The sequence below is a fragment of the Diceros bicornis genome, chromosome 3 (assembly GCF_020826845.1).
Source record: "Diceros bicornis minor isolate mBicDic1 chromosome 3, mDicBic1.mat.cur, whole genome shotgun sequence".
NCBI classification, from domain to species: domain Eukaryota; kingdom Metazoa; phylum Chordata; class Mammalia; order Perissodactyla; family Rhinocerotidae; genus Diceros; species Diceros bicornis.
In genome coordinates this window covers 20,247,792-20,269,693 of record NC_080742.1, presented here as the reverse complement: position 1 = coordinate 20,269,693, position 21,902 = coordinate 20,247,792, and the positions used below count along the sequence as shown (strand labels likewise).

At 32.3% G+C, this 21,902-nt stretch overlaps 1 protein-coding gene across 7 annotated transcripts in view; it reads left to right on the top strand.

Moving 5' to 3' along the window:
- Window positions 1-21,902, top strand: part of CACNA2D1 (calcium voltage-gated channel auxiliary subunit alpha2delta 1) — a 504,665-nt gene that overhangs the window by 458,574 nt on the left and 24,189 nt on the right. For 6 of the 7 annotated variants that reach the window (XM_058524544.1, XM_058524526.1, XM_058524535.1 and 3 more), the window contains 12 exons: window positions 3,269-3,345; window positions 5,304-5,364; window positions 9,754-9,851; window positions 13,063-13,150; window positions 14,225-14,287; window positions 14,944-15,047; window positions 16,235-16,321; window positions 17,710-17,777; window positions 18,204-18,242; window positions 19,780-19,851; window positions 20,775-20,927; window positions 21,012-21,064. In XM_058524544.1, coding sequence (XP_058380527.1) covers window positions 3,269-3,345; window positions 5,304-5,364; window positions 9,754-9,851; window positions 13,063-13,150; window positions 14,225-14,287; window positions 14,944-15,047; window positions 16,235-16,321; window positions 17,710-17,777; window positions 18,204-18,242; window positions 19,780-19,851; window positions 20,775-20,927; window positions 21,012-21,064 — 963 coding nt within the window. Of the gene's footprint in view, window positions 1-3,268; window positions 3,346-4,601; window positions 4,897-5,303; window positions 5,365-9,753; window positions 9,852-13,062; window positions 13,151-14,224; window positions 14,288-14,943; window positions 15,048-16,234; window positions 16,322-17,709; window positions 17,778-18,203; window positions 18,243-19,779; window positions 19,852-20,774; window positions 20,928-21,011; window positions 21,065-21,902 lie in introns of those variants that run through there. The other variant, XM_058524583.1, reaches the window with a different exon arrangement.

Sequence of the window (21,902 nt, the reverse complement as noted above, 5' to 3'; positions counted from 1 at the left end):
TCTATCTACTGATTTCCGTCTCTCATTTCTATTAGGTATCTCTTTACAGATACACAATCTTTATGTATATATACAAGACATTATTTTTCTTTCCTTTTCCATGATGATTCCTACCTTTCAATTTTTAGATAAACTTGTCCAAAGATGTGACAGGAGAGAAGAAACCTGGGAACACTGTCTCTTTAGAGATGATTTCATGTAAAGTATTAGATGCCTGTATGGGAATGTGCTCTATGCTTTTGTTTCTTAGATGAACAAATTCTAAGTAAGAAACACTGGATCCCTTTGACCTTGACAATGAGTCAGCAATGATATTTGGTCCTACTGCAGTCATAATTACACTCTAGGGATATTTTAAATTTTCACTATACCTTACTTAACTGTGTTTGTAATAGTCTCACAAATGTCTCATACATTTAACCCCTATCCCTCACACACCCAGTCACAATACACTACGTGGCCAGATTAATGTTTTTTCCTCCAGTCCTGGGTATTTCACTCCTTATTCACAAAACTTTATTCTCTCTCCATTTTCATCCAAGTTAAATTTGGACTTCCAAGTCTGATATTCACATCACACATTTCTAGCCCAATCTGTCTGCCCTGTCATTTCTCCACACCCTCCCCATACACATCAGTGTCCTCTCAATAGGCCCCAACTTCCCCACTTTTGGGTGTTTTCCTTACACACTCCCTTCTCAAATCCACAGCTTTGGGCCAGATTAAATCTATCTGCATTATAAGCACTTCCCTGAATCTCTATAAACAAAGTCACAAATAACAATTTAGAACAAAATATTACATCTAAGTTGGAGAAAAAATGTCATGTTTTCATTTAATGAATGAGGTACCAAATTTCACTTGGTGATTTCTGTCTTCTTTAAGCCTTGATGTAACTTAGGTATGACATTTTGAAATATTGTACAGTCATGCATCGCTTAACGGCAGGGATACATTCTAAGAAATGTGTCGTTAGTCAATTTCATCACTGTGCAAACATCACAGAGTGTACTTACACAAATCTAGATGACATAGCTACTACACATCTAGGCTATATGAGACTAATCTTAAGGGACTACCATCATATATGCAGTCTGTCATTGACTGAAATGCCGTTATGCTGCTCATGACTGTAAATAATTGTTTTAATAGAATGCTCTCTATTTTTCAATGAAGAGTTAGTTTTTATAGAGATAAATGATTAAGTTGAAAAATGTGTTATACTCTATTTGACTAGTTAACCATGTTTATGTGAGTCACAAAAACATTGCATGGACTCTATCATCCATCTGGTGGCTGCTGGCTTTATTAGACTTTAATCCCTCAGAGAAAATAAAGCAGCCTTTGTTGGTTTTATATGGAGAGAGACAGCAAAAACTGCATATGTCAGCATCATTGACTCAATGTTGGTAAAGATCTTATCTGCTATAGCTTGAAGAAATAACTGTTGCCTTGAGATGGAAATAAATTAACTGTAACTGTATTTTTCTATAGAATGGAGTGTAGCTCTTAATAACAACCTGAGACTTGCAGGCCAATAAAATGTATATTTGATATGCCAATATTAAAACTTCTATTCTGTTCCTCATGAGTTTCTATACTATTTTTATGGTCCATGAGATGTAACCCAAGCTTACAGAGTGACACTGTAGCAGCCACATGATATAACGTTATCAGTTTTAATTAGAAGTTTCTCTTAGCAATAACTGCTGATGGGGCAATAAAAATGTCCTAATTTCCCTTGAGAGGAATTTGTAGGACACAATCTTCAAATGCTCAGTAATTCTGCTCTACGTTTTATAAATGGCAAGTGAATCATGAAAGGTCATCTTGCTTTCAGACTAATTGCGCTGCTTATTTTAATTTTAATCTCTGCCTCTACTTAAAGGAAGTTACCTATAAAATGAGTTGAGAGATTTTCATTAAATCTACATAACATTTTATTCCTCTGACCTTTTCCCATAAGGGAAGTCTATGAATTACTTAATGGTGGAGAAAGATTTGGGAATTGGAGATAACAAGCATCCACTCATTTTGCTATCTTGACTGCATAAATAAACCCTTGCTTTTTTCCTCTTTGTAGAGTGAATTTTTAACATATATATTCACAAGAAGGAAAACCTTAAATTTTATATTTTGTCCTGTTCTATATTGTCCATAAAAAATACATAATGAGATTACAGTTTGGACATCCATCCCAAAAGCCTGGGAAACATGAGGCTTGAGTGATTTAAAAGAAGATCTTCTACAAATGCCTAGAAATACTCAGAAGCCTGGAAATGCACACTTTTTCCTATGCCTTGCTAAATTTTAGATTAAATATTAAAAGCAAATGCTGAATGATTCAATTGGTGATGTTAATCAAGCATCACTTTTTGAAAATAGTTGCACTGGGAATCTTAAAGAGACCCTCACTTTTTGCACCCATTAGTTCGTAAGTTTTGTTCTATATTCAAAGCATAGCAAAGCACATTTGCAACTGTAAATGTGGGTATGGAATAATTAGTTATGTCCTACACATGTATATTAGCCATGTGAGAGTGGAAGAATTACACATATGCTGTTGTGTTATTGGAAACCGCATAATATTCAAATATTTTGACTTTTTAAAATACTATTGGGTAAGAACCAATGGGATGAGCAGGCAATCTTTCTTAGTGCTATAAAGGAATCTGAATTTTCCCACCGACAGACACTGGGGAACTTGCCTTAAAGATTAGAGTTTTAAAATAGTAGGTATTTAACCCCTCCAAAGAGTATATTTCAGATGATTTTATGCATTGTGTAATAGAAATGATAATAATTTTTACATTTGTAATTTTTAAATAGTGTACATTTGCTACAAAGCACTTTAACAATATGTAGAATTCATTAAGGAGGGGTATTCAACTCGTATGATAAATTTTACTTTGTTTAAACATAATCCTGGTATTCTTCTATCTTTTTCAACACTCAACATATTTCAATACACTTTTCTGGAAATATAGTACCCATGACATTTCTTTCTCAGTTAATTTATGGGCACATTTAGTAGCTTATTTTCCGTATGTCTCTTCTGATTCCCTACAATGTCGAGAACTGGATGACTCTGGAAGGCAAGACCGAATTAACTACTCTATTTACTGAACGCCTTTCCCTGTCAAAGTAATGTCTTTCCCGTCCCATGAGGAAGATCTTTGGATTTTCCATGAACTTGATGTGTCTTTTTTTTTAAGTTATGTTTCATTTTTGTTTGTTTGTGTTTATGCTTCTCTTGTTTCTATTGCAGTTTGGCCTTGGTATTACCAACCTACAGTTTTTACTATATAAAAGCCAAAATAGAAGAGACAATAACTCAGGCCAGATGTAAGTACTGTGAAAGCGACTCCAGGGTCTATTTGTTATCTCCTACTATCAGATGTTTCAATACGTCTAGATTTTGGAATACCCAAGGCTTATACATTTTAGTAGGTGTTATTACCAAATCTACAGCAATGATTCTAACCCATTCCAAACATGCAAGGAACAAGAAATATTCTACATGGATAGAATATGAGCAGGTACTCCAGTCTCACTGGTAGTCCCCACCACCCTTCCCTGCCTTGCTTTGTGCTCATAGAATCATTGCAGCGCTGTGTCCTCTGTTGCTGTCATTTTAAGGGTCTGCTAGCTGGCGCAAAATGTTTCACATAATCTTTACTCATGGCACTGTGCTTTTGAAGCTTTATCTTTTCTTTTATTTTTTTTTTGGCATTTGGCAAGAATATTGTGCTCCACATCTTCTACTTTGTTTGAATAAATTAAATTGCATTGGTCTTTGGCTTTCGTTTGGCAATTAACTTTTTTCTCATAATGCAAATTAATGTCTTCAGTAACTCAAATGGATTAGTTTTTTAAAAGCATCATTTGGAATGTGGAGTAATTATTAATACTAGTGCATTTTCAAGTCATTATTAATCTTTGTTTTGGGTGACTAGATTTAGTAAAGTAAAATGACCATCATATCCTTTGTACATCACACAATTATTACTGACAACCTAAATTTTTTCTGTTACAATAAAGAAAAAGTATATGTATGTATGCCTTTTACATCTGACCTGATGTAAACTATAGTTTCTTTCATTGCTCTGTCAGTTCTTTTTTGCTCTCTGCAGTCCTGGTTCTCATAGTACATTGTGGTCATTTATACACTGATATTTCCACTTTCACTTGGTGAATAGATATGATGGTCTTTTAACAACACCAACTTTGCATGAGCTAGTTCTTTACTTGATAAATGAGGGGATGACTAGTGGGTCTTTGACAATTGGTGTAAATGCTTCTGTTTATAGGCCAACATCATCAGTATTGCACCTGCATTAACCACTTTGCAAAACAGACCCTTGAAATAACCACAGTATAGACAGGGTGCTCTAGTAGTAATTGACAGGACATACTTTCCAGTCTTCAAAAATATGTGTCTTTTTTTCCAGACTACAGCTGTACATAAATAAACCTTTGATCTATGCACAATATTTTTATTCAAGAAAGTCATTGAATAAAATATTGTTTGTGACCCCCTTTGCTTTACCCTCTTTTTTTTTTTTGTTTCCCTGCTTTCTCTTTCTGATGGATTTTCACAGCAAAAAAGGGCAAAATGAAGGGCAAGTATTTTCTTGTTGCTCAATTTCTTTCTGTTTAGTACACTTGACATTTTCACTGATATTTCCATTCCTTTTGGATATTATCCTCTGTGCTTCTCATTTGCTAGATTTTCCTCCATGATCACTCAAACCTTAGCATCAAAAAAAGGGGGAAAGAATATGCTTGTGTTTTCATATGCAATCTGTTTCACATTCCAGTTTTTTCTTAGGCTTAAATACCTGTGTGTGTTTATCCTTCCACTTACTAATTCACACCTAACATGATGAATGTTATTAATTCACTAAAAGCATTAATGAGTTAATTAAAATCATTTTCTTTACCATAATATTGGTAAAATATTTATATTGACATTATCAATAAAATACTTCTAATGTAACATTGATATAAATCACTTTTCAAAAGATGCCTTCGTTATGGTAGAGTTAGTAAATGGGAAAATTATAGACAGCATTTTATCTGATATAACTGGCGTAAGCCAAGTTATGAAATTAAAATGGATTTTATTATTATATTGTGAAGTACTGAGGACCTTTATATTCATTAATGTGTTTCAATTTAGGATATAAGTAGTTTATTTCTATTTTTTCTTATTAGGTTATTCTAATGCCTTCTAATTGTTATAGAATCTCAGGATCTATATTCTGGATTGCTTATCTAATCCTATAACATTATCTTTGCAGATTCAGAAACACTGAAGCCAGATAATTTTGAAGAATCTGGCTATACATTCATAGCACCAAGGTTGGTTTTGTTTTATTTTGTTTTCTTTTTTTTATAGCTTGTAGGGATGGATAGGCCTTCAGTAACAGTTCTGAGCTGGGGTCAAGACTGCTCTGAGTTAATTCCATGCCAAATTATGGAACTGAAGGGAACAATAACTTTAAAACTAAACTTTAAAGTTTTAGAAACTCTCTTTGATTACAGAAAGGAGTCAGGATTGGGAAGTAAGGGGGAAACCAGAGGTAAGGGGATCAATTAGGAGGCATATACTTGATACTCATAAGATAAGTTCTTTTGAGGAATCTCAAAAGAACATCCAGTGTGAGTAAAATATTTTTGTAGAAATTGAATTTTTGTAGGAAACATTTCCAGGAAAAGTGAGCATTGAACGTGTATTCAAAGAATTGTGGAAAATAAAGTGATAGAAAATTGGGATAAAGAAAAAATGGGCGAAAATGTTATATAGGACATTGGTCATATATTTTTGTCACTGTTATTAATGGGAAACAGTGTAGCAAACTCTAGAGCAAGACTATCTGGGTCTGTTTCCCAGTTCTTCATTGTCATGGCTGTGTTATTCATGTTCCTTGAACCTTAGTTTCTTTACTTGCAAAATTATAATAGTAATAATACCCATTTTATAGAGTTTTTATGAGCTTCAAATGAGATAATGCATGCAAAGTATTTAGCAAGCTCTAAGATATGAGCTCTATAAAAAAGTTGTATAGAGGTTATAGTAAGAGGTAGGAAGAGGAGTGATATTTAATAAATGGTATTAAAAAGCAGTTATTTTAAAATAATTTAAAGACGAAAGTGCGCAAATTTTAATGATAGAACCATTTTTGTTAATTTCTAAGTAATTAAGCTATTTGATCCTGATTAATACTCTGTTTTTGCAATTTCCTTAAATTTTAAAACTAGTACAAAAGGAAAATGTTGAGAATATAGATGCATGGAGCATTGTTCCTACCTTTAGGAGGCACAGTCATAGGGATGAAAAGTCTAAAACAGGGATTAACTTTGCTGTCTTTCTTGGATAATCAGAAATGCGAAAGGCAATTCAAGATGAGTTAGAATGAGAAAGAAATAACAGTATGTGAGAGCCTATAGTTAGATGTAATTTGTGATGTATGACTTATATAAGTTTGTTGAATAGAATGAGAACAAACTCATTTTCACTATTCTAGAAATAAATAATTTGCCAAATTTCTAATACCAAAGGTCTTTTAGTTTCATAGCCATTTAAGTTACAAAGCTCATTTGGTCAGAAACACCAAGTAACCAAAAGAGATGATACAGCTTTCAGCCCCAGAAGGTATTTTCAGCAAATTGAAGTTTGATTTGTTCCTTGAAAGCTTTCCAAAGATTTCTCCACTTTGTTCCTTTACTTTTCTGAGGAATTGTTTTCCTAAAGAGATTAACTAATGATCGATATGTGTAAAATTGATCTCTTTTAGGAAAACAGTGCCTCATAGAAAATGTGTCAGCAGGTCTTCCCACATGTCCTGGGGGAACTTCTTAGCAGTTTTGGTAACCACAGTGACTGATCTGCCGCCCACTGTCATGGGCTGATTCCTTTGGGACAAGAATCTAAGAAATGGTGATTATCTTGAGCTGTCAAGCTCCCAGTCCTGTGTTGAACAATCATTAGGCTAACAGGCAACCAACACCAATGCTGTCTGTCTAGCCTCATATTCACATTTCAAATATTTCATTCAGGCTCTTGCTACTTATTGCCTACTGCACAGGCACCATACTCTACATGGTGGGTGATTTTCTGTTGTCCTTCTGAATCATTCTTATAACTGGAGAACTCATACTATTGATACTCACCACTGTCAGCGTTTTCTCACATTTCCATTGTTTAAATTCTTTCACTTGTTTCCATTTTAACAACTCTCCTTACTGGCACTTCCAACACTTTCACAGCTTTTGCCATTAGTAAACATCAGGTCAAGAATATCTTTAGACTTCTTCGAAATTGAACACAACCCAACTAGCAAGAATGAAAAAAAAACATGATGACATTGAATAAACTAATTGTTCACGACAGTAAAGGCATTTATTTAGAGCTTAAAGTTGCTTTGGGCCTGGAGCTTTGCAGCAACAGAAGTTCACAAAGTGAAAATTCAAAGCACATTGTATGGTTAAAACACAATAATTAGGAATCTGAAGACTTGCCTTCTCTTCAGGATTTGACCATTTCCTAGTTAGGTACCTTTATGTAAATCTTTTTACATCTTTGAATCTCAGTTTTCTCACCTTTAAAATATTAAATACCTTCTGATAAAGTTATTTGGGGGATTAAATGAGCAAAGATAATTTTAGAAATGCCTTCTAAATAATAACATGGAATCCTAAAAATCGTGTTATTAATAATTATTTGCAACATTTTATTTAGTCCTAAAGCCTTGCCATCAGCTTCTAATTCTGTGAGATTATAATTCAATATATTGGCCTTTTGACTTCCAGGCTAGTTTCCAAAATAGCCTAGCATTGTGGGAAGAAGTCAAATTTAGCTCTGTCAATAGCAAAGTGAGTATAAATCATATAAACTTTCTAAACCTTGCCTCTAAACTAAAATTTTCCATGAACCGAGTTTTTTTTTGAAGTTCTGACATTCTATTCCTCTCTCCTCTCTGAGGTTTTGTATTTAGGTAATCCTTGCATATGAAAATGTTTGCTGTTTAATTGCATTTTTTTCTTGAATATTTGATTATCCAATCTGTTGGTTGTATTAACCTAGTTATTATAATTGTAGTCTTATACTGATGTTGTCTTATATTTATTCTGAATTTCCAAAACACTTAGGACAGCAGTTCTCAAAGTATGGTTCTCAGAACCCTGTGGGTTCCAGAGGTCCTTGCAGAGAATTTACAAAGTCAAAGCTGTTTTCCTAATGATGTTAAATGATGTTTGTCTTATCTTCATATTGACATTTGCACTGACAGTACAAAAGCAATGGTGAGCTGATACCTTAGCAGGCATCAAGGCAGTGGCATTGAAGTGTACTGGTAGCCATTGGAAACTTCATTGCCAGACACCCACATCAGGGAAAAGGCCAGTTTCACTTTAAAATATCCTTGAGTGAAGCAGTAAGAATAATTAATTGTATTAAAGCTTTACCCTTGAGTGTGTGTCTTTTAATATTCTATGTGATGAAAATGGAAGTTCTACTGTGTACCAGGTAAGTCAGCTATCTCAAAGAAAAACACTTGTGTGATTGTTAGAATTGACAGCTGAAATAGATGCTTTTAGCTTTTTTTTTTTTCATGAAATATCATTTTACTTGAAAGAATAACTTGGGTATTTGGCAAACGTTTTCTCAAAAATCAATCAAGTGAGCCTTTTTCTTTGAAGAAAACAACTGAGCATATTTGTTGCTAATGACAAAATCTGAGCTTTCAAACAAAAATTAGAATTTTGGGAAAGTTGTATTCATTACTGTAAGCATAGCAGCTTCTCAATAGTTAGAGACTTATCCAGTGAGATCAGTGATGATATTAATGAATGTGAATTTTCAATATTGCATAACGAAATGTGTCATCATTTGGAACATCTACATAACTCATATTTTTCCAAATTACTGATTTGTGATGTTACAAAATCATAGATGGGTAAAAGATTCATTCAAAGTATAAGATAGTGCATTGAATTTCAATGTAACAGTACAAAAAGTTCATTGATATTGTTTCAAATTCCATGTTATAACTAACTATCAAGAAATTACAGATAAGTTTTGGTATGTTATCAAAAAAGAATAGCCACAATTATCTGAAAAGACTATTAAAATAATCCTCTCTTTTCCAACTGCATACCGGTATGAGAACATTTTTTTTATGTGCCCAAACAAAATCTTGCAGTTGATTGACTGCAGAGGCATACTGTCTTCTGTTAAGTCAGGAATTAAAGCAATTTGCAAATAGGTAAATCGATGCCACTTTTTTGGACTAGGTTATTTTTTTCCAAAAATACAGTAATTTCTCATAAAAATGTTAACATATAATGCGTTTATTCTTGATATTTAATAAGTAAATATTTTAAGCTTCTCAATCAATTTCTATATGAAACCTGTAAACCTACCACATACAATGATAATAGTGTAATAAGAATAACAAAAACTAACATATATTGAGCACCTACTGTTCAGAGGTCAAGTGTTTAATTTATATTATCTATAATATTTACCACTTACGGTCAAAGTATTGTTCCATTGTAGAGATGAGGAAATGGAGGTAACAAGAAGTTCAACGGCTTGCAAAGTCATATAACTAGTAAAAAAAAAATAGTGTTTTCACTTCTTATAATTACTGTGTACATTTTTAAAATTTTGATTATCAAAATAAGCAATCAATTATGTATTAATTCATTTTGATTTTAATACCTAATATCCTAAAATATTTTTTTCAGAGACTACTGCAATGACCTTAAGATATCAGATAATAACACTGAATTTCTTTTAAATTTCAATGAGTTTATTGATAGAAAAACTCCAAACAACCCATCGTGTAAGTATGCATTAATTCAAAATAATGGTTTCACTATGGTTATATCCAAAGTGGTCAAATCTTGGTTCAGATTAGTTTGTTGGTATGCTGGTTTATTTGTTTACTTTATGAATATAATGGTAAAATGTAACAATTTAGTCCTTTATATAGTAAAGAAATTTTATTTCATTATTAAGTAAAATCAAATTTTCAAAGCCAGGTGATAGATACTTGCAAATGTTTAAATATGAATAGGATATGTTTACCTTTGCTCCTTTCAAATGTGAGAAACTTAATTTTGAATCTTTTGAAGGTTTTTTCATTGCATTGTTTTTGTTATATGGAAGAAAACATAACATTTTTATCAATTTATTTATATCCTCCAATTTATATAATAAGTTTTAATATGGATAGAATAAAAAGAAGATATAAATAAAGATATATCACTTAAGAGTATTTTCCTCTTGACATTTTATTTTGATCACAGTTAACTTATTATCTTAAAAAAATGCTTCTGTAATTTCCCATTTTATGAAGTAAATCAAGTTGGAATAGATAAGAAATTTTAGTAATTAGTTTTTAACCATTATATCTGTTTTTCAAAGAAATTTGCATCATTCATACTATGAAACTTCATAGAGATTTATGGATTCTTGGCTTTTAAAATATTTAAAAACCTTAACTGTTTTTTCTTCTTAAAAATATCCTATGAAAGTACTGTCAGGAAAAAGTGCAGTGCAAATGGGAAATAGAGAGGAAAACCAGCTGCATGGCAAAAATTACCCTAGTAGATATAATGTGAAAAAAAAAGTATACGAAACTGACTTTTTGTTCCCCCTTTCTCCTTTCCTCCTCTTCCCTGCTCCCCCCACCTCCTCCTTCTCTTTTTCTTCCTTTTCTTTTATTTTTTAAAATTATTTTCCTTTCTATCAGGAAGGGTTAAACAAAGCACTTCCTCAGTTTTAAAAAGTGAAAATCCATTCTTAAAGCTGTCTCTCAAATTTAAATTTATCTCATAAAAAGAAATAACTTCCTAGCACTTCTAACACGAATTAGCTACTCTGAAAACCTGTCAGGGTAGATGAAGTCTACATTGATCACGCCTGAATATGCAGGATTCCAAACCTTTTGACTCAGTATGAGCTCACTCGGACTGAGCCAGAGCCTTTTCAGTGTTATTTTCTGTTCTTGTTTATTTCCAATTAGTAAGTAATAGGCATTCCCAAGAGAGAACAGAAATAATATTGAATATTTCTTTAGTTGACTGCCTCTAGGTCCTTTATACTTTATACTAGGAGAGTATAAATATATTTAAACAAAATACTTTCAGTATAAGATCACTAATATCCATACTGTTGTTGTCTGTTCTCCTATCTCTTCCTTCATTTCACTTTGCCTTCTATCTGCCTCCCCTATGATCTAGTAGGAAATGTTTGAAGTGATTATATAACTATGTTAAGAGTTGAGATTTTATTGGATTTAATTATAAAAAAGAGCAATAGCTATAAAATAAATTATATTTTCCTCTGACAGTATTTTATGTTACAGATTTTTCTCAATCATATTTTACTTCATGTGATCAAATAATACATAAAGCTAACTCTAAAAGTAAATATCAGTGATTGAAATCTGTGATCTAAATGGTTTTTTTTAAAGGAGTGTAGTCAAGTTTAATTTTGCTTTATGAAAGACTTAATCCATCAGTGAAACTATAATTCTAACCTAATATTTAATTTATTATCCTACCTACATGTTTATGCTATAGCATGGTTATCCTCTTCATATTCCCTTTTAGTTTCAAACTAATGTAAAAATGAGATATTGTTTGTGTGTGTGTGTAAAACGGTAAAGCTTAATACTGTTTAAGCTCTTTAAGCTAAACTGATAATCTGTTTATTGTATGTAATCAGCTGCAGGGGACATATTTCAAGACACATTTTAGACTTACAGCATAATGAAAATATGAACAAAATTATGAGATTACTTTCAATATTGATTTATATTACAAATTAGAATAATGGTCTAATTTATTTTGTTTTACCTAAAAGGATTTGAGACAATTAAATTATATCATTCATTTTCCAAAGACTATTTTTTAAAGTGATTCATTTTCTAAAATAATATAATAAAAAAGTTCCTAAAATGAATTGAAACGAAGTCTAAAATAATGGATTAAATTGATCCTTTAATCCTGGGTGAAAGATATATTAAATTAAAATAATTAAACCAACTAAAATGGGGCTGGCCTTGTGGCCTAGTGGTTAAGTTCGACGTGCTGTGCTTTGGTGGCCTGGGTTCGGTTCCTGGGCGTGGATCTACACCACTCGTCAGCGGCTATGCTGTGGTGGCGACCCACATACAAAATAGAGCAAGATTGGCACAGATTTAGCTCAGGGTGAATCATCCTCTGCAAAAAAAACAAAAAACAAAAGATAAAAAACAAAACTCAACTGAAATTTTTCCAGCCTATCCTACCCCTACCTCATGTAGTAATAGAATATTAAGTGAGATCATATATTCCCTACCTACATAAAATGAAATTTTATCAGAAATATGAAATTTCAGAGGATACTTGTAGGTTATTCAGAGCTTCATGGGCTTAGCACAGAAAAGCCAGAAGAAAGTAATTTTGTTTAAGAATGTGTATTAATTGACCTTTGGTCCACATCATCTATCTACTCCATTATCTTTGAACTTGGGCTGATATGCTCTTCAGTTATTCCAGAAATGACAAGCTGAAGCCTGTGCTCTTTCACCAATACCAATAGATTCCAAAAGCCAGTCTTGGAATAGTGCTGTGTTATTTTATTCCTTGGCCAAAACAAACAAAAAAAGACTATATACATTACGTGGTTTTATATTATATATAAAATTGTCTATGAACTATTATGATGGTTTGGAATCTCCATACTAACCTACAAAAACAAAAGAAGAAGACTACTTCCTCATTCTTTCTTGATTGGCGTATTTCATGTATCTTTTTGATAAAGTTTTACAAAATAATTTAGAACTGGCTCTTGCACTACTACTTCTGTCCATATTCTGAAGTATGTGAGGCAAGATGAACAGTATAAAAAAATAGGCTGAAAATTAATATAGGATATATTTTTAAATTCATAGAAATATTATCCACTGTAAATTGCTTTTGGAAATAGAGAATATATTTGTCTCATTGTTATCCTAATTAAAAAACTATGTGGGTATAATTGACATTTTCCTTTTTCTGTGTTAGGTAACACGGATTTGATTAATAGAGTCTTGCTGGATGCAGGATTTACAAATGAACTTGTCCAAAATTACTGGAGTAAGCAGAAAAACATGTAAGTATTTGTTCTTATTAATAAAAAATATATATTCTGCATTTCAATTTAGTTTCTCTCTGGGAAATTTTTGTAAAATAGGTCTCATAAGATTAAAGTTTATTATTTATCTTTAAAACAGTTTCTTGAGAAAATCATCTTGCAATTGTTGACAACTTGCATTTTCAGTTGTGGGTGTGTGTCAGGACTAACATCTGCCATTAGTCAACTTTACAGGTATATACACTACAGTGTGAATAAACCAAATTACATAGACATTTGTGTGTGTTTCAGTATTTGTGGTGAAATGGGGTTTCTAGTGAATGTGCAGTTGGCTTTCTAATAGCTCTACCATATACCCAGTCAAGAAACTAAGAAATCTGACTATGATTCTCATGTACAGTCTCTTCTCCACCCCATTTCCAATCAATTACCAAATGCTAAATATTTCTTCTAACAATGTTTTTCTTCTTCATACTCAAGGTCACAATTTTCCATTTCTCAGAAATCAGCAACTGATTTTTATGCCTTTAGTGCTTCCCATTCCTCTACCCACAGCCCCCAGTTTATTCTCCATACAACTCATACTTACCAGAATCTTCCTTTTAAAATGCAGTTCTAATTTCAGGATAAAGGTGAAGTTCTCCACCATAGATTTCCAGATCATTCACGAGCTGACCATTCATAAGAAACTTGTACTTGAAACTTTCCTTCCTATTGTTTCTCACCTTGTACCTATGCTTTTATTACACCAAATACTATCACCCTTCATTAGTTTTCCCTTACACATACTCCTCCCTCTACACGCAATGTTTTCCTGCTTTCTGTTAACTGTATTAACTCCTATTCCATCTTCAAAATACAGCTATACCACTATTTCCTATGAGATGTCTTCCTTAAACATCCTCCCTTTATTTACTTATCTCTTAGATATTTTAACTATTAAATCATAGTTTGTATCTATTGATATATTTACTTTGGCCTCCTTTATTTTAGAAACTCATTTTATTTCTCTTGGTATCACCAACACCTAAATTAATATCTTACAAAGAGTAAGTTAAATAAAAAATTTCCTTCATCTGTCTTCTGTTCCAGCAAGGGAGTGAAAGCGCGGTTTGTTGTGACTGATGGTGGGATTACCAGAGTTTATCCCAAAGAGTAAGTTCAAATGACGTCTGTAAAAATCAGTACATTACAAAAGATTACCCTGACGATCTGTACTTTACTGTCTAAGGAAGCCATTCTTAAGAGAAACTGATCATTATTAGTAGATTAAATTGGAGTTGTTTAAAGTACTTAACATTATTAAAATACTCCATTTCTTTAAAAAAATGCTATTATATGATTCTTCAGTGATATTTTTGCTTATCACATATAATACAAAATTTAAGATATTGTTCTCTTTGTAGACATAAGCTGACCTAGTTAAATGAACATAATGGTTATAGCCTATTGGCAATATTTGCGTAGCACTCCATTGTTTTTACTGGATCTTATCTCTGTTTATCTTCAAACAGCCCATACGGTGGGCTAGGTAGGCTTATTAATATTGACTTATTAACTGACTTGTCCATAATTACCTGGCTAGTAAATGGCAGAGTAAAACTACGAGTCAGCTTTTTCTGATCCTTAGTATAATTCTGTGCTGATGAATTGCTTAGTAATGAGTATGATTTACACCCTCAATTACCACTAACTTCCTTAGACATACCCAAGATGTAGACATATGTGTAAAGTTCGGTGACGTCCACAAAGGGAAAAGTAGGTTATCAGGTGGATTGAAGAATAAAAATGATGAGCCATTTCCTCCCTAGGGCTGGAGAAAATTGGCAAGAAAACCCAGAAACATACGAGGACAGCTTCTATAAAAGGAGTCTTGATAATGATAACTATGTTTTCACTGCTCCCTACTTTAACAGTAAGTATTACTTTGGAATTCAGCCTTCTCAATTCCTTTTTTTAAAAAAAATAAATTATTGCTACTACCTGCTTTCCCCTAAAACAATATATTTTAAGTTAATTTCTCAGAATAGTCATTATTAAGCATATACTATATGCATGACATTGGAAAGACAGAAGCATCCATTTAGTTGAGAAGGTAAAATGTACACACAGGAAACAGTCATTCAGTAATGTAGAGGCAGCATATCTAAAAGCATACATAATACATAGAAACACGTGTAGATAATCCCTTATTTCACAAACTGCAAATATATTGAAGAATGTTTAATAAATTTTTAGAAATATAATTAATCAGTTTACTCCACTTTTAATCAGTTTTAGTTAAATGTATTATTTATAAAAATTAATAATAGCCCATATTTTAAAATATTTTGTTGGGTTCCTTCCTCAAAACTTTCTAAGTTAATCCCTCAACCTCTCTCTGAGAGTAGATATTATTTACGCTCAGTTTCACAAATGGGGAAGCTGAAGTTCAGAGAATTTTAGAGTTTTGTCCAGGACAAATACATCTTCTAAAATGCAAAGGCAGTTTTGGGAATCTGAGATCAATCTTTCCACTTCGCTTCAGCAGCCTGCCCTATATTTTAGCAAATGTCATGAAACTGAGATTAGGTGTACATCCATTAGATTGTGGAATTAGTTGCAGCCAAGATGAATAATTCACATCCCAAAGTCAATTAATGCAAACTAATTCATGGACACTCCAATTAGCCTGGTATACAGAGGAAGAAGAGGGAAGAGGAGACCACACGCTTCTTTATAACATATCTATGCTAGAATATTTAAGCAAAACACTATCTACTTGTACCTATTAAAAGAAATTCAAGGGGCCAGCCCGGTGGCATAGTGGTTAAGTTCATGCACTCTGCTGTGTTGGTCCAGGGTTCGCCAGTTCAGATCCCAGGCATGGACCTACACATTGCTCATCAAGCCATGCTATGGCGGTGTCCCACATACAAAATAGAGGAAGATTGGCACAGATGTTAGCTCAGGGACAATCTTCCTCAAGCAAAAAGAGGAAGATTGGCAATAGATGTTAGATCAGGGCCAATCTTCCTCACCAAAAAAAAAAAGAAAGAAAGAAAGAAAGAAATTCATTATTTGATTTATCTATATAGGTCTGTTTTTCATTTTTTTTTTTAGAAAGTGGACCTGGTGCTTATGAATCAGGCATTATGGTAAGCAAAGCTGTAGAAATATATATCCAAGGGAAACTTCTTAAACCTGCAGGTAAGCATATATATATTGTACACATGCACATGACCAAAATTAAATGTGACCTAATATTTATGTTAAAAACTGGCAATGCTTATCAGGAAGGCCATCAGAAAGCTTCAGCCAAAATAAAGTCAGATGCAAATTTTTAAAATTACAATTAGTTAACTATGAGATTGAGGTAAAATAAAATTGATACTTGATAGAGTTGAGGAATTTTCAAAGTGCTATGTTTATACAGTGTTGTCACAAACTTTTGGAGTCAATTTAGTGTCATATTTTAAATGCTGGATTGATCCAGCAATTGCACTCTAGAAGCCTATCCTACAAGATACTTTCAAATACACTGAAGGGTATACGGCCAAGGGTGTGAATATTTGTAATAATTTAAAAATGGAAAGTTAAGTTTCGATCATTGGGGGAAAAGATAAATTATGGCATATCTATACTATGTGTCTGTTAAAAAGAATTACATAGGAATCTATTTTAAAAAAACAACAATAAAATAGAAAAATGACTTTTTTGGTAAAGTGAAACAAATCAAACAAAACAAAACAAATCGTAAAACAGAGAGAGCATCAATGGGAATTGGAAGTAGGCTGGAATGAGTGGATACAAATAAAGTAAAAATTATGATTTTGTTATTGTATGATTCAGTATTGTTTGAATTTTTAAAAGATCATATATTAGGCCAGATTGAGAAAGTAGATAAATTGTCGTGCTGCTCCTGAGGGCAGTTTTACCCCTCAGTGGTTCAACTACATGGATTTCCTCTATCACTTACTAATTCATTCACCCTTTTCTTCATTCACTCAATTGCTGATTTACACACTCACTTATTCTCTCAGTTGCTCATTCATTCGCCCACTCTCCCAACCACTCATCTATGTACTCTTCAACAAACATTTCTTAAACTGCATGCGCTGGTCGAGTTAGGGAAGCCTCTTAAAATATTCCACTGAATGACCTCATATTTATAAGGCTATTCCTGTCACTATGACTTTTTTTAGCTTACTATCTATATTAGTTAACTAGCCAGGTTGTGACAAATGAGTAAATTGTTTTGGTTATAAATGAAGTTTATGTAATATTTTAAGAGCTATTAGCATTACTTCTTAATGAAAACCTCAAGAAACATATCTCTGTAATAAACATTACATTCAACCCAAATTTAATGCTATTATGTTACCTAAATTATCATGTAGCAAATACTATATTGGAGCTAACTAAAACTGCAGCCTTTTAAATTAATTTGAATCAACTTTTCAATGTCTTTTTTTAATCTCAAGAAACTTACATTTGCTTACTCAGGAATTTTCAAATGTGACAGGAAAAATAGATATGTAAGATCATAACTACACTTTTGAAATGTATGTGTCAATTTTTCTTACATACTTTTTCAGTCGTTGGAATTAAAATTGATGTAAATTCTTGGATAGAGAATTTCACCAAAACATCAATCCGGGATCCGGTAAGATAATTTTTTAAAAACAATTCTTAGCTACACTTAAAAATCTCAAATGCAAATGGGAAAAGTAAAAGTAAAGTCTTACACAGTGGCAAAATAAATTTTCAGTGCCACTACAGTGAAGCATAATTATGAATTCCTATTTTTTAAAGATTTTTTGTTTAAAATAGTAAATTAATAAATAATAAAAAGAAAAATATTTCAATATTATAATTAGAAATGTTAGTTTAGATGTCTATTAATTGATATTCTAATTTTAAAGATAAAAGTATTACCTTTTTTTATTAAGGACTAGACTGTCATTTGTTCTTTTATACTCAAAAAATTAGTCCAAGTTTTCTAATTGTTACATGGTAATAATTAATACAATATAATTAAAATCCAATTTTTTAGAAAATGTGAAGTGATAATTGTACTTTTGTCTTTCAGTGTGCTGGTCCAGTTTGTGACTGCAAAAGAAATAGTGATGTAAGAAAACTCTTTAAAATAAAATTAACTATAATTTTTTCTTGTGTTACTCTTGCTAAGACTTCAATGATAAAAAATATATAGGAATTTTTAATCAAATGCTAAAAGAAATTATTCTATGGCATTTTGAACTAATTCATAGATAAGAGTTTGAATTATATGCTTTTAATTCCTAACCTTAAAGGCTTGTATTTAAAAAAAATATTCATATATTATGGGAAGGTATAAAAAAGCCATATCAATATGGACTATATTCTCTTCAATCTCAATTGTCTTAGATTCTTTTGTACATGTTTATCTTTAGCTCTGTTCCTGGATGGGAAGTTTCTAATCAAAGCAGTGGTTATCAGTGCAGTCTTCCCTCATCTTTTGTACTTTCTCTGAATTAATTCACACTGTATTTATAGTGATGAGATATTTAGTGATGAGAAAATTTTTGTAACTAAACCTTGGAATTATATAATTTATTATACAGTTTCATTTACATGGATTGGATTTTGCATTGCCTTCTATTTCTATTTCTGTTTGAGAAATGGAAAAAGCAAATGTGAATTTTTTTGTTCAAAAGATGAAGATACTCTAAGAATCATACTAGATAAGTTCTAAGAATGAACAAGAAGGATGAATTCCACTATTTTCTTCCAATCTTTTTATATGTGTGTACATATTTCCAAGGGAGGTAGGGAGTTCATATTATTTTATCACCTCTAGTGGTTCAAAATTATAAGCCAATAATTTTAATTCTTTTTATAGTTTATCCATTTTACATAGACTACGTAAACATAGTGTTTTTAGAGCAAAGGTTTTAGCGAGCTGCTTCCACATTAGAAAAATGGAATGCATATGTCCCCAACGCTGAAAACAATGTTCTTAGTTGTGATTTTATACAATAAAAATTATTAAATTGATTCATGCATTTAAACATGATTTAAACTGGGTGGGAATTTATTCTTTATTTCAGGATGAATGATTTTTTTCCCCATGCACAGGCATTTTTTTGTTTTGCTTTCTGCTTTGAGATTTCAAATTATCCAACCAAACATTTTTAATATAAAATAGTTATATATATCCTCATTCTGCTGCTTTTTTTTTTTTTTTTTTAGTCTGAAGCATGGTGACTAAAACGTATTTTTAAAAATATCTTTCTTATCAAAATCTTAAGTATGTGTTTAAAACAATAAAATAACTATATGTTACTAAATATTTTGGTCTATAGAATTTCCTGGATCATTTGACCTTAGAGTGGCAACTAAAGATTATTTGTGGCTTGTTCTTATGATTTGTTCAGACTGAGTTGGCAGGTTTAACTGGATGAATGGTGGTGGAATATCCAGCCCTGAGGATTTGATATGAATCTACACATGCCCTTCATTTATTTCATCAGAATCTCTTGAACATATATATTCAAGAGAAGATATAGTCATTTGAATATTTCTCCTAATTTTATTGTTATAATCATCTACATATAATGGAGTAATGATAATGCAGCCTTCTCACCTTCCTAAAAATGTGTTAACTGTTAATTTTATTTTTATAGGTAATGGATTGTGTGATTCTAGATGATGGTGGGTTTCTTTTGATGGCAAATCATGATGATTATACTAACCAGGTATGTACCTAAAGTGGGATAGAAGCACCGTTACCAAAGTGTGTTTCCCTCATCAACATTACAAAACTCCTTCAAACCATTACAGAGATTGATGAGTTGTTTTATTTCTGTCATAAAATAAATTTTAAAGTGCTAAATACCGTATAAACCATTAAGAAATGCATCCTAAATCTAGTTTTTCCTGATGTTTGTTAGTTGAGTTTACTTTCTGATACTAACAGTTACCAGTAACCATAGAGTGAAGAATTTTAACATGATATGAACTTTTTATTTTTGATCTCTCAGTTTCACATATTAATTAATTGGTAATGTCTGACTTAATACATGGCTGATTTGAAACTGATGAAGTTTCTAGTCCCAGATTTACAGATTGGCAGCACATAGGCTATTTGGCTCACATGGGATTTTAAACAAATTAGAATTAGTTGCCAACTAATTTCACTTCTGAATCTCCATTTCTGGCTTCTCTTTAAAAAAAAGAAAGAAAAGACGTCTTAACACTGACCTTTATCCTGACAATGTTTATGGGCTGGAGTTGATTAGCCTAGAGGTTGCCCCTTTAGATGAGACTGAGTACAGGTCGTCACAGTCCCTGTAAGTTCCTTTTCTTTTTCTAGTCCCACCCATTTTTCTCATTTGTGCTACTTTTCTCTTCCTCAGGAGACATTTGATTATGACCTTAATGCTTGGTAAACTATCTATTCCTTCCACAAATATCACACAGAGCCTTTGAGTAATGAAAACACCTAATCTCCTTTGAGTTCCCTTGGAGTGGCACATACACGTTTATTACTTGCTTTTGTTTTTAAGCTCCTGAGTGGTTTTAGTTCACCAGTTTCTTTGTATTATTTCTTTTCATTGTGCTGGTTCAGGTGTTAATATTTGGCTTAAATTTGAAACTTTATTATTTTTTTCTGTGCCAGATTGGAAGATTTTTTGGAGAGATTGATCCAAGTTTGATGAGACACCTGGTTAATATATCAGTTTATGCTTTCAACAAATCTTATGATTATCAGTCAGTGTGTGAACCCGGAGCTCCACCAAAACAAGGAGCAGGGCATCGCTCGGCATATGTGGTCAGTAATATCCAACTCATCCCTTCCTCTCAAAGGGACACTCAGTGTAGACTAATGTAATGGCTTTTTTATTATATTTTATAGCCATCAATAGCAGACATATTACACATTGGCTGGTGGGCCACGGCTGCTGCCTGGTAAGTTAAAATGGTAGTTTTATTGGTAATGAGAGAAAGGTGTTGTGAAATAGTAAAGAATTTGATGAAAATATCAATTCTGTGACATGTAAATAATTATTCTTGGAGTTACTTTTTTTCATTTCCCATAGCACATATCCGTAATATTTATAAATAGTTTTTCTTAAGTGGTCACTATGAAACTGTTACAATTATTCAGTTTTTCATGTGAAAACAATGTTATGCTCATGCAAACTTCAGGCTTCCTTTTTCTATGGATCTGCTTAAACTCTTTTTGTGTTTTTTTAAATATTATACTCAATTCCTTAAATTTAGGTGTACTGATCTATAAGAATTTACTGTTTGTTGCCTTCAGTATCCAAATTAGATGTCTTCGATCAAATTCAGGACATGACTTATCTTTCTATCTCCTTACTATTCATACAAAGGCTGGCATAGTTTTAGCGGCATCCCCCTGCAAGGGATCTAATTCTTTCTTTTCACTGATTCTACTCTTCCTACCTCCTTTACCCCCTCACCTATAGCCTGCTACCTATAAAAATAAGACATTTAAACTGTTCACTGAGGCACAGTGCATAGTCTGGAAGATCAGATTTGCCATTGTTTGGTTCTGGTCAGTCAAGTAACCAAACCTCCTGTTGTGTCTGGGATCCATTCTCTAGCCCTACCTTTGCCCTCCCTCCCTGCCACCCTCTCTTTCCTCCTTCCTTCCTTTCTTTTGTATCATTATCCTACTGTATTGTCCAAGCTTTATTCTCTAGAGATTAATCTATAACATTTGATGTTGAGGCTTTTAGCTAATCAGCTAAAATTAATGATTATACCATTTTATTAAAGT